The sequence below is a fragment of the Symphalangus syndactylus genome, chromosome 18 (genome assembly GCF_028878055.3).
Source record: "Symphalangus syndactylus isolate Jambi chromosome 18, NHGRI_mSymSyn1-v2.1_pri, whole genome shotgun sequence".
Taxonomy (NCBI): domain Eukaryota; kingdom Metazoa; phylum Chordata; class Mammalia; order Primates; family Hylobatidae; genus Symphalangus; species Symphalangus syndactylus.
The window spans coordinates 74,567,886-74,594,764 of NC_072440.2; the positions used below are offsets into that span (position 1 = coordinate 74,567,886).

Genomic DNA, 26,879 nt, shown 5'->3' on the forward strand with positions numbered 1-26,879 from the left:
CATGGTAACAGGTGCCTGTAATCCCAGCTACTCAGGAGGCTGAGGCATGAGAATCGCTTGAATCCAGGAGGCAGAGGCTGCAGTGAGCCAAGATCATGCCACTGCACTCCAGCCTGGCCGACAGAGAAAGACTCGGTCTCAAAAAACAAAACAAAACAAAACAAAAATTTTTCAGGCCCCACCCAAGACCCACTTGATCTGAGGTACATTCTACCAAGATCTCCAGGTGAGCTACATGCATATAAAAGTATGGAACATAGCCAGGCATGGAGTTGCATACCTCTAGTCCCAGCTACTCAGGAGGCTGAGGCAGGAGGATCACTGGAGCCCAGGAGTTGGAGGCTGCAGTGAGCTATGATTGCACCACTGCACTCCAGCCTGGGCCACAGACCAAGACTATGTCTCTAAAAAAATGAAATAAATGCAAATAAAGGCAAAATGCTTCTAGGCTGGGGCCAGGCACAGCAGCTCACACCTGTAATACCACCACTTTCAGACGCTGAGGCAGGCAGATCACCTGAGGTCAGGAGTTTGAGACCAGCCCAGCCAACATGGTAAAACCTCGTCTCTACTAAAAATACAAGATTAGCCACGCATGGTGGTGGGTGCCTGTAATCCAAGCACTTACTCGGGAGGCTGAGGCAGGAGAATCACTTGAACCCGGGAGGAGGGGGTTGCAGTGAGCCAAGATCACACTATAGCAATCCAGCCTGGGCAAGAGAGCGAAACTCCATCTCAACAAAACTAAACAAAAGGGCTCTACACTGGGATTCTGGAAGTCTCACTGGTCTCTTCATGCCCAGGGGACAAGCTAAGGGTAAGGCAGTAGATGGTAGGGTAAGCCCTGGAGCCTGCCTGCCTGGATCTGAATCCCAAACCATCTGCCATTCAATTGCTTCATGACTCTGCTTAACTCAGGGCCTCACTTTCATCAAATGGGGACAGCACCTGCATCCTGGGCCCGCGGCAAAGGCTGCAGGGTGGCCAGCACACACTGAGCACTCCTTAACTGTTATTAATATCTGCTGTAAAAGGCCTGATCGGAAGCTGTTGGCAGAGGGGCTGGGGTGAGAACCCAGATTCTTTTTTTCTGCCCACGCAGCACAGGTTACACTGAGTCTAGCTCTTGGTGGATGTATTACCAAACCCACAGAATGCTTTTTACTTTTTTGTATTTGGTCAGTGACATTTCAAATTTGGGAGGTTTTACATTCAAAAAGAGGATTTTTGGCCAGGTGCAGTGGCTCACGCCTGTAATCCCAGCACTTTGGGATCAGCCAAGGCGGGTGGATCACTTGAGTCCAGGAATTTGATACCAGCCTGGGCGACATGGCAAGACTGTCTCTCCACCTAAAATACAAAAGTTAGCCAGATGTGGTGGTGCGCGCCTTTAGTCCCAGCTACTCCGGAGGATAAGGTGGGAGAATCACTTGAGCCCAGGATGCAGAGGTTGCAGTGAGCCAAGATCACGTCACAGCACTCCAGCCTGGCCAACAGAGTGAGATCCTGTCTCAAAAAACAACAAAAAAGGAGGATTTCTGGCTTTGAAGAATGGAAAAAGCTGCAGATGAAGGGCCATTCCTTGTAGCTGCAGAATGGCAGCCACTCCCTCTGGGTGGGGTTTCCATTTCCCATTTCATCAGACTCCACTACTGCCTCACACCCAGTCCTCACTGATCTCAATGCCCATCCCCAGGAACATCCCAGTCTACTCTCTGCTCAAAGCCTGAGAGCAAATCAGGCTCTGAGCCTGGTGCAAGTCATCACACCCCCAAGACCCACCCCAGATTCTTACCCAGAAACGCTTTGTGAACCGAGAAAATCTTCCAATTCCCACTCCCCTTACCACGTCTGAAGCTCCCAGGTGTGTTTAAACTTGAGCTGGGTCCTCGGTGAGCGATGGGCGTGGACGGCACAGAGCCCGTGGCCTGCACAGCTGTGTCTGTCCTCTCAGCTTCCACTGAGCTGGGCATGGGGGTCCTGGGTTTCTCCTGCTTCTGCTGCACAGCCAGTTCCTGCCGCAAATCTGTGCCAGGAAAAGGATTCAGGAATTCAAGTCCTTGGCCAGGCGCAGTGGCTCATGTTTATAATACCAGCACTTTGGGACGCCAAGGCAGGTGGATCGCCTGAGGTCAGGAGCTCGAGACCACCCTGACCAACATGGTGAAACCTCATCTCTATTGAAAATATAAAAATTAGCCTGGCATGGTGGCGGGCACCTGTAATCTCAGCTACTCAGGAGGATGAGGCATGAGAAACATTTGAACCTGGGAGGCCAGGGTGGCAGTGAGCTGAGATTGCTCCAGTGCACTCCAGTCTCAGTGACAAGAGCAAGACTCCATCTCAAAAAACAAAAAGAGAATTTAAGTCCTTGCTTAAAGTTGGTGGGACGCAGGTAGAGAGGTTCAACAGTAGACACTGGTCAGAAAAAAGACCTACTGGGGTGAAACACTCCAGCTAGAAACCCCAAATAAAGGGAAACCTGCAGGACCTTGCCTAGCAGACTTGGAACTCTACAGGATTTTTCTCTTGACTAACAAAATGGTTTCAAATTTTTAAAAAGCTATGACAGTGACACACTAATGCTTTTATTATTGAAAAAACAATTCCAACATAGCAGCGTATTTAGAATACTAAATGGAAGTATGCCCGGGAGCAGTGGCTCATGCCTGTAATCTCAATACTTTGGGAGGCTGAGGTCCAAGAATCACATTAATCCTGGAGGTCGAGGCTGCAGTGAACCCTCATTGTACCACTCCAGCCTTGGCGACAGAGTGAGACCTCTGGCTCAAAAAAAAAAAAAAAAAAAAAAGAAGAGGCCAGACGCAGTATCCCAGCACTCTGAGAGGTCAAGGTGGGAGGATCGTTTGAGGTCAGGACTTTACAGGCCAACATGGCAAAACCCCATCTCTATAAAAAATACAAAATATTAGCCATGCATGGTGGCGTGCATCTGTAGTCCCAGCTGCTTGGGAGGCTGAGGCAGGACAATCGCTTGAGCCCGGGGAATCGAGATTGCAGTGAGCTGAGATCACACCACTGCACTCCAGCCTGTGTGACAGAGCGAGACTGTCTCAAAAATAAAGTATGCTTTCCAGACTATCCCCAAACGCTCCTCCTCACTCATAATCACCATAACATGTGAAAGGGCTTTTCAACCATTGTTCTCTGAATTTTTTTTTTTTTTTTTTGAGATGGAGTTTCACTCTGTTGCCTAGGCCAGAGTGCAATGGCACAGTCTCGGCTCACTGCAACCTCTGCCTCCCAGGTTCAAGTGATTCTCCCGCCTCAGTCTCCCAAGTAGCTGGGATTACAGGCACACACCACCATGCCTGGCTAATTTTTTTTTGTATTCAACAGAGACAGGGTTTCACCATGTTGTCCAGGCTCTTCTCGAACTCCTGACCTCAGGTAATCCACCCACCTTGGCCTCCCAAAGCGCTGGGATTACAGGTGTGAGCCACTGCACCCAGCTGTTCTCTCCATTTTCAAACATAAACTTTATACATACGTATGTATCTATTGAGCATAAAATAGGAAAATTTTTTATTCAAAAAGCATTACTGGAAACATACAATATGTTGTCCTGTGTATGACTTACTCTCCCCTCTTCAGTGGTACGTCTTGGCAATGTTCTTTGTTTACAGACAGGGTCTGACTCAGTCACCCAGGCTGGGGTGCGGTGGCACAATCATAGCTCAATGTAACCTTGAACTCCTGGGCTCAAGTCATCCTCCCACTTCAGCCTTCTAAGTAGCTGGGACTACAGACATATGCCACCAGGCCGAGCTAATTTTTACACTTTTCATTTTTGTTAGAGATGGGGTCTCACTATGTTGTCCAGGCTCATCTTGAACTCCTAGGCTCAAGCAATCCTCTTGCGTCCGTCTCTCAAAGCACGGAGATTACAGGCATCAGCCACGGTGCCTAGTCTTGGCAATCTTTCTACCACAAGATTTCTATCTATTGTTCATTTTAACAATTGTTTAACATTTCACAAAATAAATCTATGTACTTCATTTAACCACTTCATTACTGATGGGCATCTAGGAACAACTACTTTATTAAACTTAGGAATTTTTACTTTTTAATCCCCCACCTATTGGTTACACATTAGAAAGCAAACTGACGTTATAAACAATTAATTGAGCCAGTAACGGTGACTCACCCCTGTAATCCCAGCACTTTGGGAGGCCGAGGTAGGCAGATCACCTGAGGTCAGGAGTTCAAGACCAGCCTGGCCAACATGGTGAAACCTCGTCTCTATTAAAAATATAAAAATTAGCCAGGCACAGTGGTGCACACCTGTAGTCCCAGCTACTCAGGAGGCTGAGGCAGGAGAATCGCTTGAACCCGGGAGGCGGAGGTTGCAGCGAGCAGAGATAGCACCACCACACTCCAGCCTGGACAACAGAGCAAGACGCCATCTCAAAAAAAAAAAAAAAAAAAAAAAAAAAAGGATAAAAACAACTTCTTGGACAATCCACTAACAAATTTTTTTTTTTTTTTTTTTTTTTTTTTTTTTTTTTTTTTTTTTTTTTTTTTTTTTGAGACAGTGTCTCACTCTATCACCCAGGCTGGAGTGCAGTGGTGCAATTTTGGCTCACTGCAACTTCCATCTCCCAGGTTCAAGCAATTCTCATGCCTCAGCCTCCTGAGAAGCTGGGATTACAGGCACCCACCACTATGCCCTGCTAATGTTTTCTATTTTTAGTAGAGATGGGGTTTCTCTATGTTGTCCAGGCTGGTCTCGAACTCCTGAGCTCAGGTGATCCGCCTGCCTCAGCCTCCCAAAGTGCTGGGATTACAGGTGTGAACCACTGTGCCTGGCCAAATGCCTCATTACAGTTTGAACATTCTACTTCTGGAAGTGCCAACCGCTAAAGGGCAAATGCTGACGAGGTTTCAAAGTTCTAAGCCAAACATATCGGTTGCCATCAAGTCACAAAAATAATACGCTAGCTAGCAATTCCACCAGAAATTTCTCCCCAAAAAATCTTTTCTTCTTAAGAGACAGGGTCTCATTCTGTCACCCAGGCTGGAGTACACTGATGCCATCATAGCTCACTGCAGGCTCCACCTCCTGGGCTCAAGCAATCATCCCACCTTGGCTTCCTGAGTAGCTGGGACTACAGGCACATGCCACCACACCCAGCTAATCTTTAAATGTTTTTGTAAAAATGGAGTCCCACTAGTCCATTTGTAAAAATGGAGTCCCACCAGTCCCAGGCTGGTCTCGAACTCCTGGGCTCAAGAGATCCTTGGCCTCCCAAAGTGCTGGGATTACAGGTGTGAGCCACTGTGCCAGGCTCTCCCCACAAAATTCTTCTGTTCCTACTGAGCATCAGGGTGGTCTGCTGTGTTTGTGAATTACAGACCAGGAAGCATCTTTCTGGAAATAAATTCTGCTGCCCAGAGGCAGAAACCCAATACAAGGACTTCATCTGTGAACCCCAAAGCTATTTCTCTAAATACCCATAAGGGGCCCTGCCCTTACAGGGTTGGATGTCTGACTGTTCTCAGCTCCAGCCAGGACCCAAGGCCAAGAGTCTGACCGGTGCAGTCTGACACCCTCTGACTAGACAGCCTGGGTGCAGAGCAGGGTGCAAGGTCCCTGTAAAGATAATGCTGGGAGAGGTTGTGGGACAAGATGTTGCTCAGGTAGGGAGACGGGACCATGCTGGTGAAGACACCAAGGCCTCCTGACCTCTGGCTTCATCCTTCAGTCTCTGAACAGATTCCAGAAGATTCTCTTTTTCATCAAGTTCACTTTCCAGGAAGGCATTTCTTTCGATGGCCTGATTCAAGCGCTGCTCAAAGTCTTCGAGAGACATGATCGTGGCGCTGGGGAAGAGAAAAGCAGAGTTATCCAAGAGGACAAACCGCGACATCCCTTCAGCACCGCGGATCCAGGAGGTGTGAAGGGTCAGACACACATGGGCACAAGTCCCAGCCCCAAACTTCCTAGATGCCACAGAGCAGGCCGAGTCCCTTAACCCCCTGGGGCATGGGCTCTTCACCTGCAGAATGGGACTCATCATAGCTCTTGGGGTGCACAAGGCTGTCGTGAGGACTAAATAAGATGCTGCCCACACAGCAGTCAGCAATAAGCCAAAGCCCTATCAGGACTGCATGTGGCATTTGGTGGTTTGAGAAGAGCAGTACGCTCTGTCTTCTCTTGCACGCTCGCAATGCCAACCAGCATTAAAAATAATCTAATATGACTGGGCATGGTGGCTCATGCCTGTAATCCCAGCACTTTGGGAGGCCGAGGGAGGTGGATGACCTGAGGTCAGGAGTTCAAGACCAGCCTGGCCAGCTTGGTCAAATGGCAAAACCCCGTCTCTACGAAAAATACAAAAATTAGCCATTTGTAGTGTAATTAAATCCCAGCTACTTGGGAGGCTGAGATGGGAGAACTGCCAGGAAGCAGAGGTTGTAGTGAGCCGAGATTGAGCCACTGCACTCCAGCCTAGACAACAAAGTGAGACTCCATCTCAAAATAATAATAACCTAATAAACACATACAATAACATGATTTTTTTTTTAAGACACAGGGTTTTGCTGTGTCTCTCAGGCCGAAGTGGAGTGGTACAATCGGAGCTCACTGCAATTTCAAACTCTTGGGCTCATGCAATCCTCCCGCCTCAGCGTCCTGAGTTACTGAGATTACAGGCATGAGCCACTGTGCCGGGCATAAGATGCACTTAGGCAGGCAGAAGAGATCATATTTAACCTCTCAGTGGAAGTTCAAAACGCCCAGTACCAGCCCAGCTGCCCTGCTCACAACCACTTCTTGTGAAAGGCATAGACACTGTGGTAAAGGCACTGCCAAGTGCGGTAAGAAAACAATGTTTTAATTCTTGGAAAACCACCTTCTCTGCACCTCAGTTTTCTCTCTTGCAAAGCAAGGGTAGTAGATAACAGTACCTTCATGCAGGGTTGTGGTGGGGGAGGGGTGGCAAGAAGTCATACAGGCCAGGCACGGTGGCTCACGCCTGTAATCCCAGCACTTTGGGAGGCTGAGGTGGGCAGATCACTTGAGGTCAGGAGTTCAAGACCAGCCTGGCCAACGTGGTGAAACCTCATCTCTAGTAAAAATACAAAAATTAGCCAGGCATGATGTTGCACATGTGTAGTCCCAGCTGCTCAGGAGGGTGAGGCAGGAGAATCGCTTGAACCCATAACGTGGATGTTGCAGTGAGCTGAGATCACACCACTGCACTCCAGCTTAGGCAACAGAGTGAGAATGTTTCCAAAAAAAAAAAAAAAAAATCCTACAGGAAGCACACAACAGATGTTTTACACATAAGCACACATCTATAAATGTCAGCAATTTTTATTATTGACGCTGTGTCTGTCCCCAGACCTTTCACATCCTGCTAACTCTATCCCATAGTGGTTAGAAGTACGTGTTTGGAGAGGAACCCAGGAGTTAACACCCAGCTCCTCCTCCACCTAGAACTCACTGAGTATCATTGGGCAACTTGATCTCCTTCATCCTCAGTTCCTTCAATCACCAAATTAATAACTGCACTGATTAATGGCTGCATCAGTTCATTTATTCAACATATCCTACTAGGTCTGGATGGAGTAATACAAGTACCTACCCTCACAGGGTCTTTAGAAGTAGTGGATAGGATAAAGTCACCACAGTAACAATTAAAAACAACAAAGGGACAGGCACAGTGGTTCATGCCTATAATCCCAGCACTTCGGGAGGCCAAGGTGGGAGGACCACTTGAGGCCCAGGGTTCAAGACCAGCCTGGGTAATATAGAGAGACACTGTCTCTACAAAAAGAAAAAAATTAGCCGCGCAGGATGCATGCCTGTAGTCCCAGCTACTCGGAGGCTGAGGTAGGAGGATTGCTTGAGCCCAGGAATTCAAGGGTACAGTAAGCCATGATTATGCCACTGCACTCCAGCCTGGGTAACAGTGCCAGACCCTGTCTCAAAAACAAAAAACACACTACTACCAACAACAAAGGGATAATAATTTGGAGTACAATACCAGAAACAGTTAAACAACCCTAAAGTTGACATATCAAACAAAAAAGATAAAATATTCACATAATAATATGTAGAGTACAGAAAGCTTGCAGAAATGCAGACATACTGAGTATATAAAGAGGAAGACCCAATATCACGCAGAAATTAATTCTCTACAAGTTAAACTGATAAATTTAACACCGTCTTAATAGGTTTCTACTGGGGGAATAAATTGGATTGATTTGAAAGATCCTGTGACAATGAAACAACAATGATCAGAAGAGCTCTGTAAAAGAGATCAGGGAACTAGCTCTACCAGAGAGTCAGAACACACTACTATAAAGCCTCAACAATGAAGAATCGTATGCTACTGGTTGTAAGAACAAAGGAACCAAAGGTCCAGAAACAGACAAGAGTTTAATTTATAATAAAGGTGGATCACACATCATTGGCAAAAAGATGGCAGGTTCAGTTCTAGTTTTAGGGACCACTGGGTACCTACCAGGAAAAAATTATTAGATTTGTACCTCATACTGTACCCTAACACAAACTCCAACTGAATCGAAAATTGTAACTCATTATTTGGTCAAAATCTATTTTGCTTCTGGAATGCTAGGGAACTGGGGACCAGCTTCAGTGGATTTTTTTTTTTTTTAGATGGAGTTTCGCTCTGATCACCCAGGCTGAAGTGCAGTGGTGCTCAACCAGGCGGAGTGCCACCTCCACCTCCCGGGTTCAAATGATTCTTCTGTCTCAGCCTCCCAAGCAGCTGGGATTACAGGCACACGCCACCACATCCTGCTAATTTTTGTATTTTTAGTAGAGACAGCATTCCACCATGTTGGCCACGCTGGTCTCTAACTCCCAATCTCAGGTGATGCATCTGCTTCTGCCTCCCAAAGTGCTGGAATTATAGGTGTGGGCCACCACGCCTGGCCCTTCAGTGGCATTTCTGAATTTCCCTGCAACCTCGACACCCTAGGTTTAAGTCATCCTTTCACCTTTTTTTTTTTTTTTTTTTTTGAGATGAAGTCTCACTGTTGCCCAGGCTGGAGCGCAATGGCACAATCTCAGCTCATTGCAACCTCCGCCTCTCGGATTCAAGCAATTTTCCTGCCTCAGTCTATCAAATAGCTGGGATTACAGGTGCCTGCCACCATGCCTGGCTAATTTTTGCATTTTTAGTAGAGACAGGTTTTCACCATCTTTGTCAGGCTGGTCTCCAACTCCTAACCTCAGGTGATCCGCCTGCCTCGGCCTCCCAGTGCTGGGATTACAGGCATGAGCTATCTCACCTGGCGTGAGTATTTACTTTCAAATAAAGGTCAGCATGCTAGTTGTAAATGGAGTGAAAATTGCTTTATGTATTTTATATGTTGAAATTCCTTCTACTAATGTATAAAAGCATATTTAGTGCCTGTAATCCCAGCACTTTGGGAGGCTGAGGCGGGTGGATCACAAGGTCAGGAGATCCAGACCATCTTGGCTAACACGGTGAAACCCCATCTCTGCTAAAAATACAAAAAAATTAGCCGGGCATGGTAGCGGGTGCCTGTTGTCCCAGGTACTAGGGAGGCTGAGGCAGGAGAATGGCATGAACCTGGGAGGCAGAGGTTGCAGTGAGCCGAGACTGTGCCACTGCCCTCCAGCCTGGGCAACACAGCTAGACTCTATTTAAAAAAAAAAAAAAAAAAAAAAGCATATTTAGTGTAACAGCAAAAGATTGTAATAATTTGTGACTATGAAAGCTGTTAATTTCATGTAGTTATTGAGAACCTGAAAATATTTGAATAGGGAAACAGATTTTCAGTAAATATGAATATTAAGAGATATACTACAGATAACTAAGAACATATCCTTTTCGAGCCAAAAAATGCTTTAGAAGTCCATGGAATTGACTGGGCACAGTGGCTCATGCTTGTAATCTCAACACTTTGGCAAGCCGAGATGGGAAGATTGAGTCCAGGAGTTTGAGACCAGCCTGGGAAACACAGTATGACCCCATCTCTTTAAAATAAAATTTGTAAGTTGGATTGGGTGTGAGAGCTAACGGCTATAATCCCAGCACTTTGGGAGGCCGAGGTGGGTGGATCACTTGAGGTCAGGACCATGGTGAGACCCCATCTCTACTAAAAATAGAAAAATTAGCCAGGCATAATGGCGCATGCATGTAGTCCCAGCTACTTGAGAGGCTGAGGCAGAAAAATCATTTGAAACTGGGAGGGAGGCTGCAGTCAGCTGAGATCGCACCACTGCACTCCAGCCTGGGCTACAGAGCAAGACTCTGTCTCCAAAATAAATAAAATAAAATGAAAAATCTATGAAAAAGAGTAAAACTAGATTAAATCTATTTGAATTTCTGTAAAACTTTTTGGCATCTTAGTACTCATATGAAACAAAGTAACCTTTAGAAAATGTATTTAATTTTTAGTTATTTCCAAATTAGGTCCTGCACACTTTTCAAGGTTATTCTTATACAAAGTGCCTCTCCTCAGTTAAAAGTGAGTAGTTTCATTTTAGGGACGTATAGAAGGACCATGAGAGCAATCAAACAGCTGATGGTGCTGAGAAACTCTTGTTCTTGGAGAAGACTGTCAAACGTTCTAAACATAACTATTAAACTTGCACAAAACTGTAACATTTTCAAGTCTTTAAAATAAAGCTTTGCAGCCTGGGCAACATGCAGAAACCCAGTCTTTACAAAGAATACACAAATTAGCCAGTCATAGTGGCACATGCCTGTAGTCCCAGCTGCTGGGGAGGCTGAGGTGATCCTGCCACTGCACTCCAGCAGGGGCGACAGAGAGAGACCTTGTCTCAAAACAAATATATAAAACTTTGGTGCCCTAGAACTTTATTGATTCTATAACGGTGAACTGGGCTTCTATCTCATCTGATTTTTAACACTAAACTATTCAGCATTTGGCCAAATTGTATTAACAAAAATAATGCATGTTTAAGGCCGGGCGTGGTGGCTCACGCTTGTAATCTCAGCACTTTGGGAGGCCAAGGCGGGCAGATCACGAGGTCAGGAGGTCGAGACCACGGTGAAACCCCGTCTCTATTAAAAATACAAAAAATTAGCCGGGCGTGGTGGCGGGTGCCTGTAGTCCCAGCTACTCGGAGAGGCTGAGGCAGGAGAATGGCGTGAACCCGGGAGGCGGAGCTTGCAGTGAGCCGAGATTGCGCCGCTGCACTCCAGCCTGGGCGACAGAGCGAGACTCTGTCTCAAAAAAAAAAAAAAAAAAAAAAAAAAAAAAATGCATGTTTAGTATAAAAATAGAAAAGGAAGAAAAAATAAAAATACTAGAAGAAAACACAGGCTAATTGCTTTATAAACCTTGGAGTGCACAAGGCCCTTCTAACTATGACTAAGAAATCTGACTACAAAAAAATCAAATACCAGCCCGGCCAACATGGTGAAACCCCATCTCCGCTAAAAATACAAAAATTAGCCAGGCGTGGTGGTGGGCGCCTGTAATCCCAGCTACTCAGGAGGCTGAGGCACGAGAATCGCTTGAACCTGGGAGGCGGGAGGTTGCAGTGAGCTGAGATCGTGCACCTGCACTCCAGCCTGGGCCATAGGGCAAGACTGACTCAAAACAAATAACTTCTGTATAATAAAATATACATCAGACAAAGCTGGAAACAAATGACAAACTCCCAATACTGTCCATTCATGTCACAGACAAATATAAAAAAATCTCCTAGAAATCATGGAAAAAAAAACAACGAACAACCCAATTTTAAAATATGCCAAGGGCCGGGCATGGTGGCTCACGCCTATAATCCCAGCACTTTGGGAGGCCGAGGTGGGCAGATCACCTGAGGTCAGGAGTTCAAGATCAGCCTGACTAACATGGCGAAACCTCATCTCTACTAAAAATACAAAATTAGCTGGGCGTGGCGGCGCATGCCTGTAATCCCAGCTACTGAGAAGGTTAAGGCAGGAGAATCGCTTGAACTTGGGAGGTGGAGGTTGCAGTGAGCCGAAATCGTGCCACAGCACTCCAGCCTGGGTAACAAGAGCAAAACTCCGTCTCAAAAAAAAAAATAAAAATAAAAATAAAAATTAGGCCAAGGTCAGCTGGGCATGGTGGCTTATGCCTGTAATCCTAGCACTTTGGGAAGCCGAGGCAGGCAGATCATCTGAGGTCGGGAGTTCAAGATCAGCCTTACCAACACGGCGAAACCCTTTCTCTACTAAAAATACAAAAATTAGCCAGGCATGGTGGCAGGCACCTGTAATCCCAGCTACTCGGGAGGCTGATACAGGAGAATTGCTTAAACCCAAGAGGCGGAGGTTGTAGTGAGCTCAGATCATGCCATTGCACTCCAGCCTGGGCGACAGAGCAATACTCCATCTCAAAAAAATAAAGGCTAGCCAGACACAGTGGCTCACCCCTGTAATCCCAACACTTTGGGAGGCCGAGGCGGGCGGATCACAAGGTCAGGAGTGTGAGGCCAGCCTGACCAACATGGTGAAACCTCATCTCTACTAAAAATACAAAAATCAGCCGGGCGTGGTGGCACCCACCTGTAATCCCAGCTACTCAAGAGGGTGAGGCAGGAGAATTGCTTGAACCTGGGAGGCAGAGGTTGCAGTGAGCCACGATCACACCACTGCACCCCGGCATGGGTGACAGAGCAAGACTCAGTTTCAAAAAAAAAAAAAAAAATTTATATATATACACACACACACACACATATATACATACATACACACACATATATATGCACGCCAAGATCAACAGAGTTCCTAAAGAAGTCAAACAGCTCTTAAGCACATGACAATGAACTCAGAAATGCACTTATTTCTTACCTTTTCAATTAGCAGAAGTCTAAAGTTTGAAAACCACTCTATTAGTGAAGCTATTTGGAAAACAGGGACTCACATATATAGCTACTGAGAATGTAAACTTGTACAACCATATAAATAACTGAGCAATATCTATCAAAATGACATACGCGTATATCCTCTGACCTAGCAATTTCACTTCTGGGAATTTAGCCTACAGATATCCATCGTGCAAGGCTGTTCATTACCACAACGCTTATCACTGCAAAAGAACAGAAATACAACAGATATCCATCCATGGGGGACTAAATTACTAGGGTATTATTCAATACCAACCATACAATATTATGTATTTGAAAAAAAAACAAAAACAAAAACAAAGAATGTTCTGTCCTAATAAGGAACGATATTCAAGCTCTATTGTTATGTGAAAAAGCAAGATGTACAACAGTGTGTGTAGGACGCTCTTCTGAGGAAGAAAAAAACGTCGAGGGGGGGTATGTCTTCTTATTTGCTTGAATTATTAAAGAAACGCCAACCCCTTTGTATATTATTTTTGAACCGTGTGGATGCACTACTACCTCTTTGGGTAGACTGCATCATTGGCCCTGATTCTTCACTCCTCCCTGTGTCCACACCCTTGCCATGGCCTCATTGTGGGTAGAAAGTACTTACCCACCCTTTGACTTAGCTTGGTCATTTGATTTGCTTTGATCAATGACATAGAGGTGGAAATGATGGTATGCCAGTGGTTTGCCAGAAGTCAGAATGTGGCTTTACATATGAAATCTATAGTATCTTATGCTATTGTATGTGAAGCCAGGGTAATCAAGTCATCAAGTCATGACGGTACTGGTATCATAATTCACAAATTGTACACTGGATGAAAATAGATAATCCAGAATTAGATCCCAGAATATATGTGAGTTTAACACGAGCGCTCAGTTCAATTCAGTGAAAAAAGACTGTTTGGCTGGGCTTGGTCACTCACACCTGTAATCCCAGCACTTTGGGAGGCCAAGGCAGGCAGACCGAGCCCAGGACTTTGAGACCAGCCTGGGCAACATGGAGAAACCCTGTATCTACAAAAAATACAAAAATGAGCCAGGTGTGGTGGCACATGCCTATAGTCCCAGCTACTCAGGAGGCTGAGGTGGGAGAATCACTTGCCCCAGGAGGTCAAGGCTCCAGTGAGCTGTAATTGCACCATGGCACTCGACTCTGGGCAATCGAGCGAGGCCCAGTCTCCAAAAAAAAAGACAGTGTGTTTAATAGTGCTGGCACAACTGGGCTATCCACCTAAAGAAAATAAAATTGAACTTGTATCTTATACTAGATACAAAAATAAATTCACTGCAGATTAAGAAATAAGGATACAAAAAATTAAACAATTAAAAAATATTGCAAAAAAAAAAAAAAAGAAAACACACATGAACAATCAAGATCCAAGGAGACTTCCCCAGTGAAGTCTGCAAAACTAGAAGATATTTTAAAAAAGACATAACTGATGACCTAAAAATGAAAAATATATGTATAAAAAAATTTTTTTCAAAAGAGAAAAAAGGAAATATTTGTATGGAAAATGATACCACAGACAAAGTCAACAGACAAAAGATTACCCTGGAAAAAATTATTTTCAATGAAGGAGAAAAGATTAGTAGTAAAAATATACTAAGGGCCAGGCACAGTGGCTCATGCCTGTAAACCCAGCACTTTGGGAAGCTGAGGCAGGTACATCACTTGAGGTCAGGAGTTCGAGACCAGCCACTCCAACGTGGCAAAACTCCATCTCTACTAAAAATACAAAAATTAGCCAGGCGTGGTGGGGGGGCGCCTGTAATCCCAGCTACTTGGGAGGCTGAGGCAGGAGAAACACTTGAAGCAGGAAGGCAGCGGTTGCAGTAACCTGAGATCACACCACTGCACTGCAGCTCCAGCCTAGGAGACAGAGTGAGACTCCATCTCAAAAAACATATATATGCAAAGAACTCCTACAGATTGACAAGAAAGGAATTTCCACTTCTGGTAAGGACAAGGGAACCTGTATCAGATCAAACCTTGTATAAATTCTGAGTAAAATGTTTACAACAATGATCTCAGTGCATTGGCAGGAACTAGAAAACGCTTAGAAAAACAGAACAAGACTGGGTGAAGTCTGCATCTTTACAAGATTTTTGCCTAAAGCTCCAGGGATAGAAATCTATCACCATGGGGCCCCCCCCACATTCTGAATATAGTATCTTCCCACATCTCTGGCCTCCCCCGAACCACACGTGCACAGAGCAGACACAAAGCAGTCCAGTTACGGCTAAAAAAAAAAGCAAAGAGATTTCAGCTACTGCCCATCAAAGAGGAGACAGAATTTAGGCTGTAAGCTCAGCCAAGTAAACCATCTAAGAAAACCAAATAAATCAAGAACATAAAAGAATTCATCATCTCTGGCTGGGTATGGTGGCTCAAGCCCTTAATCACAGCACTTTCGGAGACTGAGGCAGACAGATCACCTCAGGTCAGGAGTTTGAGACCAGATTGGCCAACACGGCGAAATTCCATCTCTACTAAAAATACAAAAATTAGCCGGGTGTGGTAACACACATCTGTAATCCCAGCTACTCCAGAGGTTGAAGCAGGAGAATCACTTGAATCTGGGAGGTGGAAGCTGCAGTGAGCAGAGATCACACCACTGCACTCCAGCCTGGGCGACAGAGCAAGACTGTCTTAAAAAAAAAAAAAAAAAAAGAAAAGAAAAAACTAATAGTCTGTGGGAACCACCACTCACACTGCCTACAATACAACCCCAAAGTTACTGAATGTGTGGAGTATAAAGAAAATGTGACCCAGATGTTGAAAACTGCACAAAAGGACCTCAAAGCAGCTCTTACAATTATGCTCAAGGATGTCAAGAAACCTCAATAGAACAGAAATTATAAAAGAACAAACGCAAATCCTACATCTGAAAATACAATATATTGAAAATTCAACATTTCATCTGCTTTAATGGCAGATTGGAGAGACAAGAGGGCATCTATCAACTTGAAACTGGATAAACAGAAATTATTCAATTTGAAAAACGAAGACAAAATAATTAGGGAAAAAAAAAAGAGAGCCTTAGGAACCTGACAATATAAAAAGGTTATGTGTATAGATGGTGTCCCAGACGGACAGGAGAAAAAGAATGGGGCAGAAAAAAACTCTTTGAGGAGGCCGGTGCAGTGGCTCATGCCAGTAATTCCAAAATTTGGGGAGGCTGAGGCAGGAGGATCACTTGCTCCCAGGAGTTTGAGGCTGCAATGCACTATGTTGGCACCACTGCCCTCCAGCCTGGGTAACAGAGCAAGACCCCTAAAAATAAATAAAAAAGAAAAAACATCTGTGCTTTTTTTGTTTTTTGCTTTTTTTTGTTTTTGAGACAGAGTCTCGCTCTGTCACCCAGCCTGGAGTGCAGTGGCGCAATCTCAGCTCACTGCACGCTTCGCCTTCACGGTTCACGCCATTCTCCTGCCTCAGCCTCCCGAGTAGCTGGGACTACAGGTGCCCACCACCAAGCCCGGCTAATTTTTTGTATTTTTAGTAGAGACGGGGTTTCACCGTGTTAGCCAGGATGGTCTTGATCTCCTGACCTCGTGATCTGCCCGCCTCAGCCTCCCAAAGCACTGGGATTATAGGCGTGAGCCACTGTGCCCAGCCACATCTGCGACTTCACTGTATATAATTCATACATAAATTTTTTAAAAGCAAGTGTTCTTATCCAAAAAAAACTGCTTGGTTCAGAGTAATTTTTCTGTAAATGTTAGTCATTATCATTCTGCTAAACCACAGAACATCAGTTAACAATCACTGGGCTGGGCGCAGTGGCTCACACCTGTAATCACAGCACTTTGGAGGCTGAGGAGTTTGAGACCAGCTTGGCCAACATGGCAAGACCCCATCCCTACTAAAGATACAAAAATTAGGGAGGTGTGGTGGCAGGTGCCTGTAATTCCAGCTACTCAGGAGCCTGAGGCATGAGAATTGCTTGAACCCAGGAGGCAGGGGTTGTAGTGAGCTGAAATCACGCCACTGTACTCCAGCCTGGCGACAGAAACTCTCCGTCTCAAAAACAAAAAAAAAACAAAAAAAAAAACTGTTCTTTGAACAAGCTTCCTTCCCACTAGGGGCTTAGCACAGGCTTGGTGTTCTGTCTGGAATGTTCTTGTCTCACACCCCTCCTGGGATCATGGCTACTCATTCCTCTGGTCTTAGCCTAAATAGCATTTCCCCTGGTAAGGCTCGCCTGACGCTCCCACGCCAACAGCCAAATTAATATATCCTATTACACACCCCCACAGCACCCTGGGCTGCCAGCCTTGCTGCTGTAATGAAATTGCACTTCTTCGACTACTGTCCATTTCCTCCCGGGCACTAAAAGCCAGAAGGGCACTGGCTTTGTTCTGCTCACTGCTGAGTTCCCTATACTCAGCACAGGGCCCGGTACCCAGCTGCTGGGGACAAAAAGCAGAGATGAGAGTCTCCCCCTCGTGCCTTCCCCTTACCCCCATACCGCTTGGCTCTTTCCAGGTCGTCGTTTGCTTGCTCCAGCTCTCTGATGTATTTCTGCAATTGGTCTTTAATGGCTTTGGTCTGCGCGAGGTCATCCTCCAAGGCTGAGATCTGCCGGTAGCCTTCAGAGTGCTGCACTTCAAACTTCTCCTGAAGGACAACACAGACACTGAGTGAATGACTTAAGACTTCTGAGAAGGCTAGATGCAGTAGCACACGTCCACCTGGAGTCACAGCTACTCGGGAGGCTAAACTGGGAGGACTGCCTGAGCCCAGGAGTTAGAGGCTGCAGTGAGCTATGACTGTAACACTCCACTCCAGCCTGGGCAACACAGCAAGACCCTGTGTCTTTTTTTTTTCTTTTGAGGCCGAGTCTCATTCTGTTGCCCAGGCTTGAGTGCAGTAGGGAGATCTTGGCTCACTGCAACCTCTGCCTCCCAGGTTCAAGCAATTCTCCTGCCTCAGCCGCCCCAGTGGCTGGGAATACAACCACCTACCGACAATACTGGCTAATTTTTATATTTTTAGTAGAGATCGAGTTTCACCACATTGGCCAGGCTGCTCTCGAAGTCCTAACACCTCAAGTGATCTGCACACCTCGGCCTCCCAAAGTGCTGGGATTACAGGTGTGAGCCACCACACCCGGCCTGACCCTGTCTCTTTATGAAACTACTCCTCCCACCACACTCCCTGGGTGGGGCTCCAGGCTTTCTGTCCCACCCTCCCACCACAATCAGGAGACAAGCCAGGCTCAGTCAACAGAACCTTCTCTCCAAGTGACGTAACGTGGTGGGAACAGGCAGGTGTCATTCAAAGCAGGCACAACGGACCAACTGTTTTAATTATGTCCTGAGTGCTTCTGCCCCCTGAGCACCTTGAATCTTGCCTACTCTCAACAGGGTTTAGATTCCTATAGCCCCCAACATTCTTCAGACAAATCATTCTACCCAAGGTGTCCACAGCCAAAGAAAGCCACATAAACCTCTCCAAGCCTCATCCACAGGCAACATGGGCCTCCTTCACACACATTATCAGTGTATTACAAAGAAAGTCACCAGCCCGGCCCACAGAGACCTGGCCTCTACAAAAAATAAACACTAGCAGGGCATGGTGGCCCTCGCCTGTAGTCCTAGCTACTCAGGAGGCTGAGGTGGGAGGACTATTTGAGCCTGAGAAGTCGGAGCCGCAGTGGGCTGTGAAGGCACCACTGCACTCCGGCCTGGGCAACTCCCTGCTGCCTCAGAAAGAAATCATAACGACGTCCATTGTTTGTGCCCACAACCATGGTTGGGCAGCATGAACTTGGTTTTAAAACAGTCGGCCATTCTGAATTTTTGATCCAGGACTCCCCGTTGTGACATAGAGAAAAAAAGGAACAGTTTGATCTATTGGTTATTTAAAAACATAAAGACAGGCTGGGTGCAGTGTCTCACACCTGTAATCCCAGCACTTTGGGAAGCTGAGGCGGGCGGATGACCCGAGGTCAGAAGTTTGAGACCTGCATAGAAAACATGGTGAAACACGGTCTCTACTAAAAATACAAGAAAATTAGCCAGGCATGGTGGTGCGTGCCTATAATCCCAGCTACTCAGAAGGCTGAGGCAGGAGAATCGCTTGAACACGGGAGGCGGAGGTTGCACCACCGCACACCAGCCTGGGCAATAATAGCGAGACTCCATCTCCAAAAAAAAAAAAAACCCAGAAAAAGAAATAAAGAGGGAGAAAACGAGGGGATAAAATGGGGGAGAGAGAGGAGAGAGGAAGGGAGAGAGAGGGAAGGAAAGGGCGGAAGAGAGATCTATGTTAATTACCAAAGGAACAGTCCAGCACACTTCTCAATGATTCCCTGTTGCCAGCTGCAGCAATAACATCCATTACATACTTATTCTGTGCCACCTCCAGGCTAAGTACACCACCTATATTGTCTCATTAATCCCACTTCGGAGACATGAACACTGAGGCTCAGTTATCTAACTAGCCCAGAATCAACTGGTAGCAAATCACTGAGCCAAGATCAAACCCCAGCCTCCTGAGCAGGTGTCCTTAAGCAATTATGCTAACCAGCCCCAAACCATTTCAATCCAGATCACCTGCCCACTCCCGTGCTCTCGATTCTGTTCCAGCTCCGCTTCCAAATTACTTTCCTTCACCAAACACCCAAAGCCAGGTGTGGTGCCTCATGCCTGTAATCCCAGCACTTTCAGGTGGCAGAGGCAGGAGGATTGCTTGAGCCCAGGAGTTCTCGACCAGCCTGGGCAAGACTCTGCCGCTACAAAAAATTTGAAAACAGCCAGGCGTGGTGGCATGCACCTGTAGTCCTAGCTACTTGGGAGGGTGAGGCAAGAAGACTGCTCGAGACCAGGAGGTTGAGGCTGCAGTGAGCTATGATCACGCCACTGCACTCCAGCCCAGGCCACAGAGTGAGACCACGACACTTGAAAAAAAACGAGCAAAAAAAAAAAACCCCAAAATCACCAGCCTGGCAACACGGCGAAACCCCGTCCCTACTAAAAATACAAAAAATTAGCCAGGCATGGTGGCGGGCGTCTATAATCCCAGCTACTTGGGAAGCTGAGGCAGGTGAATCTCTTGAACCCGGGAGGCGAAGGTTGCAGTGAGCCCAGATCGTGCCATTGCACTCCAGCCTGGGCAACAAGAGCAAAACTCTCTGGCGGTGGTGGGGGACTGGGAGGGGGCGGGCAGGCAGGCACACTGACCAACTGTTTCAATTATGTGCCTCCCACCTCCCCGTCCCTTGAGCACCTAGAATCCTGCCCACTTCCCAAACCTGGTTCCTACAGCCCCCAACAATCTTCAGACAAATCATTCTGCCTAACGTGTCCACAGCCAAAGAAAGCCACATGGACCTCTCCAAGCCTCATCCACACATTATCACCGTATTACAAAGAGTCACCAGCCTGGCCCACAGAGCCAGACTCAGTCTCTACAAAAAATAAAAATTAGCAGGGCATGGTGGCCTCGCCTGTAGTCCCAGTTACTCAGGAGGCTGAGATGGGAAGACCATTTGAGCCTGGGAGGTTGAAGCTGCAGTGAGCTGTGACTGTATCACTGGCACTCCAACCCAGGCAACAGAGTGAGACCCGGCCGTCTCAAAAAACAAAAAAAACAAAACAAAAAAAAAAAAAAAAAAGGAATCTCAATGACTTCTGTTGTTTGTACCAACAATGGGAGAGCAGCATGTACTTGGTTTATACAACAGTCAACTATTCTGAATTTTTGATCCAGGACTCTCCGTTGTAGCATGGAGAAAAATAGAAGGAACATTCCAATCTCTGGGTTATTTAAAAACAAAGACAGGCCGGGAGCAGTGGCCCACACCTGTAATCCCAGCAATTTGGGAGGCTGAGGCAGGTGGATCACCTGAGGTCAGGAGTTCGAAACCAGCCTGGACAACATGGTGAAACCCCGTCTCTACCAAAAATGCAAAAAAATTAGCCAAGTGTGGTGGTGCGTGTCTATAATCCCAGCTACTCGGGAGGCTGAGGCAGGAGAATCGCTTGAACCCAGGAGGCGGAGGTTGCAGTGAGCAGAGATTGTGCCACTGTTCTCTAGTCTGGGCGACGAACAAGACACTCCGTCTCAAAACAAACAAAGAAACAAAAAATAAAGGAGGGAGGAGGAAGACAGAGGAAGGGAGGGGAAGAGTGGGGAAAGGAGAGTAGAGGGAGGAAGGGAAAGGGAGAGAAAAGGAAAGGAGAGGAGAGAGATATTGTTAATTACCAAAGGAACAGTCCAGCACACTTCTCAATGACTCCCTGTTGCCAGCTGCAGCAATAACATCCATTACATGCTTATTCTGTGCCGGCCTCCAGGCTAAGTACACTTCCTATGTTGTCTCGCTTAATTTCACTTCAGAGACATGAACACTGAGACTCAATTACTTAACTAGCCCAGAGTCAACCGGTAGCAAATGACTGAGCCAAGATCAAACCCCAGCCTCCTGAGCAGGTGTCCTTAAGCAATTATGCTAACCAGTCCTAAACCATTTCAATCCAGATCACCTGCCCACTCCTGTGCTCTCTCATTCTGTTCCTGCTCTGCTTCCAAATTACTTTCCTTCACCAAACACCCAGAGCCAGGTGCAGTGCCTCATGCCTGTAATCCTGGCACTTCAGGTGGCAGAGGCACACTAGCCTAGGCAACATAGGAAGACTCCGTCTCTACAGAAAATTTAAAAACAGCCAGGTGTGGTGGCATGCACCTGTGGTCCTAGCTATTTGGGAGGCTGAGGCGGGAGGACTGCTTGAGGCCAGGAGGTTGAGGCTCCAGTAAACTATGATCATGCCACTGCACTCTAGCCCAGGCCGATGCTTTAAAAAAAAAAAAAATCACCAGCCTGGGGCAACATGGCGAAACCAAAACACAAAAATTAGCCCGGCATAGTGGTGCACGGCTGTAGTTCCAGCTACTTGGGAGGCCAAGGCAGGCAGATCACTTGAGGTCAGGAGTTTGAGAACAGCCTGGCCAACACGGTGAAACCCCCATCTCTACCAAAAATACAAAAAATAGCTGGGTGTGGTGGCATGTGCCTGTGGTCCCAGCTACCCGGGAGGCAGGGAATCACTTGAGCCCGGGAGGCGGAGGTTGCAGTGAGCCAAGATCGTGCCACTGCGCTCCAGCTTGGGTGACAGAGACCCCATCTCAAAAAAAAATCAAAACCGAAAACACAAAACACCCATCCTAGGTTCTACAATCATGAGAGAAAACACTTCCCACAAGAAAGGCGCAAGTTCTAATTTAAAAGTTAAAAATAAAAAAGGCCAACTCCTCTTTACTCAATCAAGTAAACAAAGGCGTTGCTAGAAAGTCCGGATGCACCCAGGAGGGTGATGTAATGGTGCCTAGGCCAGAGAGGTGTGGTGAGAGCCATTGTGCAAGAACACTCCAAAGAAAGAACAAACAGATGATTTACAGCGTTGGAAGGATGGGGAGGGCGGACCACATCCCCGCTGCCGCCCGCACCACCCTCCCCATTTCCTAGCTGTAAGCAGAGAAGTATCTGCACCCAGCAAGTAGACGCAGACCAGGCCCTGTTCCCAAGCGTGGCTCTCATCGCCTCACACCCTTTATTTGGAAACATCTCCAAATAAAACAGGCTCTTAAGTCATTAACCTAAATTCAAACGCAGCCTCCAGGAGGACGCAGCAAGTGGGCTCCACTGCCTGCATTAGCGATTCAGAGATCTCCTCGGAACCTGAGGACATGAAAACCTGTTGCTGAAATGTTGTGCTGCCATTTGGGGCTAATTCGAATAAGCTGTCAGCTGATGGGGGCATCAATAGATGCTCTGTTTGGTCCCTTAAAGGCTTTTTCATTCAACCCGTGATGAATAAGCCAGTTGTTAAGAAGTCCGGCCCAGCTGAATATATTTCTCTTAGGTGACTGACAAATACTTGCTGGTGGCAGGGTCCTCATTATTCCAAGGTACCGTGTTTCTTCGCTGTGCTGTGCGCTCTGAGTCTCCTGCATCTGACATGTGGTTGGAAATGAAGGAGTCTCTTGTAGATTCAAGGGTTGTCTTTTTTTTTTTTTTTTTGAGATGGAGTCTTGCTCTGTCGCCAGGCTGCAGTACAGTGGCGCCATCTCAGCTCACTGCAATCTCCGCCTCCTAGGTTCAAGCAATTCGCCTGCCTCAGTCTCCTGAGTAGCTGGGATTACAGGCGCGCACCACCACACCCAGCTAATTTCTTTTAGTAGAGACGGAGTTTCACCATGTTAGCGAGGATGGTCGCGATCTCATGACCTCGTGATCTGCCTGCCTCGGTCTCCCAAAGTGCTGGCATTACAGGCATGAGCCACCACACCAGGCCCAAGGGCTCGGTCTTGAAGCAGAGAATTACTTAGTAACTGCTTGATATTTTACTCAGGATCCATAGAGGGCCTGTTATCCTCTCCAAACTGCGGTTCATACCACTAAGCTTCCTCCTATCCAGCTTTTCAACCCAGAGTCCCCTTCAATTTAGGAACTATAATCAGCCAGCGCAGTGGCTCACACCTGTAATCCCAGCACTCTGAGAGGCCGAGGCAGGTGGATCACTTGAGCTCAGGAGTCCCAGACCAGCCTGGGCACATGAACCCGTCTCTACAAAAAATAATAAAAATTAGCCAGGCGTGGTGCAGCAGGTGCCTGTAATCTCAGCTGCTTGGGAGGCTGAGGTGGGAGGATCACTTAAGCCTGGAAGTCAGAGGTTGCAGTGAGCTGAGATCGCACCACTGCACTCCAGCCTGGGTGACAGAGGGAGACTCTGTCTCCAACAACAACAACAACAAAAAGAACGATAATCATTCCTCACTGCGTGTAGCAGGTGTTCAGCTGTTAACAAATGGGTGAAGTGGGCCAAGTACAGGGAGAGGCAGAAGTGACATTAAGCTCTCGGTGTCAGGGATACAGTGATTGGGGGAAACTTGAGAATGTGTGTTCTAAGCAACCACTACTCAGGTTTTCTATTTTTTATTTTAACTTTTACTCTGTCACTCAGGCTAGAGTGCAATGGTACAATCATAGCTAACTGCAGCCTCAACTTCCTGGGCTCAAGCGATCCTCCCGCCTCAGCCTCTTGAGTAGCTGAGACTACAGGTGTGCACTACCATGTCCAGCGAATTTTTTATTTTTATTTTTTGTAGAGACAGAATCTCACTATATTGCCCAGGCTGGCCTTGAACTCCTGATCTCAAGTGATCCTCCCTCCTCAGCCTCTCAAAGGGCTGGGATTACAGGTGTCAATCACCATGCCTGGCTAGAAATCCATCTTTTTACAAGAAGCTTTACAAATTTTGATGGATGAGAATATTTATAATAAAAGGCAAGTAGGGTAAATATTATTGGTAGAGCCTAAGTGGTGGTGGATACACAGGTATTCACTGGAAATTCTTTCAGCCTTATATGCTGGAAAATGTTCATGGGGAAATGCTGAACGAAAACCCCTGAAGGCTGATCAAACAACACTGATGGGGCAGATGGATCTGCAGACAGCCAGCTGCACTCTGTCGTCTCCAAAAGAAAGCTTCAGCTTCACTGCCCACCTTCGATGTGTCTGGGACCTCTCCTCTGCCCTGCCCCATACCCCCAATCCATTTGCTGGTCCCACATCCTTTCCTATACATTAGTAAAGCTGGGCTTGCCAAGGTCCACACGACACCCATTCTTGTCCATGTCTGTGATGGGTACAAATCAACTCTCCTTCAGCCCCATCCCCCAAGCACCAAGTGTCAGCAACACACACACACCTGCAAACACCCTCCACAAAGCCTCCCTCAACCCATGCAGTCCTTTTTTTTTTTTTTTTTTTTGAGACAGAGTTTTGCTCTTGTTGCCCAGGCTGGAGGACAATGGCGCAATCTTGGCTCGCTGCAACCTCCGCCTTGAGGGTTCAAGTGATTCTCCTGCCTCAGCCTCCCAAGTAGCTGGGATTACAGGCACGCACAACCACGCCCGGCTAATTTTGTATTTTTAGTAGAGACAGGGTTTTATCATGTTGGTGAGGCTGGTCTCAAACTCCCGACCTCAGGTGATCTCCCCACCTCGGCGTCCTGAAGTGCTGGGATTACAGGCGTAAGCCACCGCACCCAGCCAGTCCTTTTTCTCTTGAAAGCCTTCCACATCAGAGTTCTGTGACTGAGCTCCACGTCCCCAACTGCTTCATGGCATTAGGTTTGTCTCCCTAAAGAAGGCAACCAGCACTTCCCCTTTCACTGTCCATCACACCTAGCCCTGGGCACACACAGTTTTGACTCTTCCGTGAAGCAGCTCATCAAAATGTACATGGGGAGTTTAATGAGAAAAAAAAAAAAAAAACACACACAGACATGCCAGGGCCCTACCCAGACTTACTGAGAAATGGAATCTCAGAGCAAGGCAGGGAGATGGGGATGGGGAGAGAGGGTTCAGGCCTGTCGGATGTTTACGAAGCTGGCCCAGTGATGCTGGCTGGCAGCATGGCTGACAGCCAGTCTCTGGGGCATGGGGTTGACTTAGTGATCCCTTGCTGAGTCCTACAGAATGTACAGAAGGCATGGTCTTTACCTTTCAGAGCAATGGGTCTCCGGATACCTGGCTGTGTCTAGAGGTGCTTTTGGTTTTCACCACCTTGGAGGTTGGGGGAATGCTATTGGCATCTAGAGGGTGGAGGCCAGGGATGCTGCTAAACATCCCACAATGTGGCCAGGTGGGGTGACTCACGCTTGTAATCCCAGCACTTTGGGAGGCTGAGGTGGGCGGATTACCTGAGGTCAAGAGTTCCAGACGAGCCTGGCCAACATGGTGAAACCCCCTCTCTGCTAAAAATACAAAAATTAGCCGGGTGTGGTGGCTCACACCTGTAATCCCAGCACTTTGGGAGGCTAAGGCGGGTGGATCACAAGGTCAAGAGATCGAGACCATTCTGGCCAACATGGTGAAACCCTGTCTCTCCTAAAAATACAAAAATTAGCCGGGCGTGGTGGTGCACGCCTGTAATCTCAGCTACTCAGGAGGCTGAGGCAGGAGAATCGCTTGAACCCAGGAGGTGGAGGTTGCAGTGAGCCGGGATTACGCCACCGCACTCCAGCCTGGCAACAGAGTGAGACTCCGTCTCAAAAAAAGAAAAAAAAAAAAAAATTAGCCAGGCGTGGTGGAAGGTGCCTGTAATCCCAGCTACTCAAGAGGCTGAGGCAGGAGAATCACTTGAACCTGGGAGGCGGAGGTTGCAGTGAGGTGAGACTGTGCCACTGCACTCCAGCCTGGGCAACAGAGCGAGACTCCATCTCAAAAGAAAAAAAAAAAAGGCCGGGCACAGTGGCTCACGCCTGTATTCCCAGCACTTTGGGAGGCTGAGGTGGGTGGATCCCGAGGCTAGGAAATCGAGGAGACCATCCTAGCTAACATGGTGAAACCCCATTTCTAGTAAAAAATACAAAAATATTAGCCAGGTGTGGTGGCAGGCGCCTGTAGTCCCAGCTACTCAGGAGGCTGAGGCAGGAGAATGGTGTGAACCTGTGAGGCAGAGCTTGCAGTGAGCCGAGATCGCGCTACTGCACTCCAGCCTGGACGACAAAGCGAGACTCCGTCTCAAAAATACAAAACAAACAAACAAAAAACCCACAAAGCAAACCTCAGTCCCTCCCAACGGAGGATGATCCAGGCTCAAATGTCAACAGCAGCCAGGTCGAGAAACCTGCTCTGAACTGGCACAGTCCAGCAGACCTTTTGTTAATGAAGGAAATGTTCTACAGCCCCTCTGTCCACTAAGGAAACTCACTGGCCACACGTGGCTCCTAAGCATTTGAAATGTGGCTATGACTGAGGAATTAAGTTTTTATTTTAATTCATTAAATTTCAACAGCCAAATGTAGCTAAGGGCTACAATATTGGACCTGATAATATTACTCTGGCAACACCTCCATACCCTAAAAATGTCTCCCTGGCCAGGTGGTGGCTCATGCCTGTAATCCCAGCGATTTGGGGCGCCAAGGCAGGAGGATTGCTTGAGTCCAGGAGTTCAAGACCAGCCTGGGCAACACAGCAAAACCCTGTCTTTATAAAAAATACAAAAA

At 47.0% G+C, this 26,879-nt stretch overlaps 1 protein-coding gene across 9 annotated transcripts in view; it reads right to left on the reverse strand.

Moving 5' to 3' along the window:
* The window catches only part of NDE1 (nudE neurodevelopment protein 1), a 53,794-nt gene that overhangs the window by 8,765 nt on the left and 18,150 nt on the right, over positions 1-26,879 (reverse strand). For 6 of the 9 annotated variants that reach the window (XM_055253406.2, XM_055253407.2, XM_055253402.2 and 3 more), the window contains exons 4-6: positions 17,329-17,477; positions 5,708-5,844; positions 1,847-2,026 (exon numbers count right to left, since the gene is read on the reverse strand). In XM_055253406.2, the coding sequence (XP_055109381.1) occupies positions 1,847-2,026; positions 5,708-5,844; positions 17,329-17,477 (466 nt within the window). The remainder of the gene's footprint in view (positions 1-1,846; positions 2,027-5,707; positions 5,845-17,328; positions 17,478-26,879) is intronic. The other 3 variants (XM_063623784.1, XM_063623787.1, XM_063623786.1) reach the window with 1 other exon arrangement.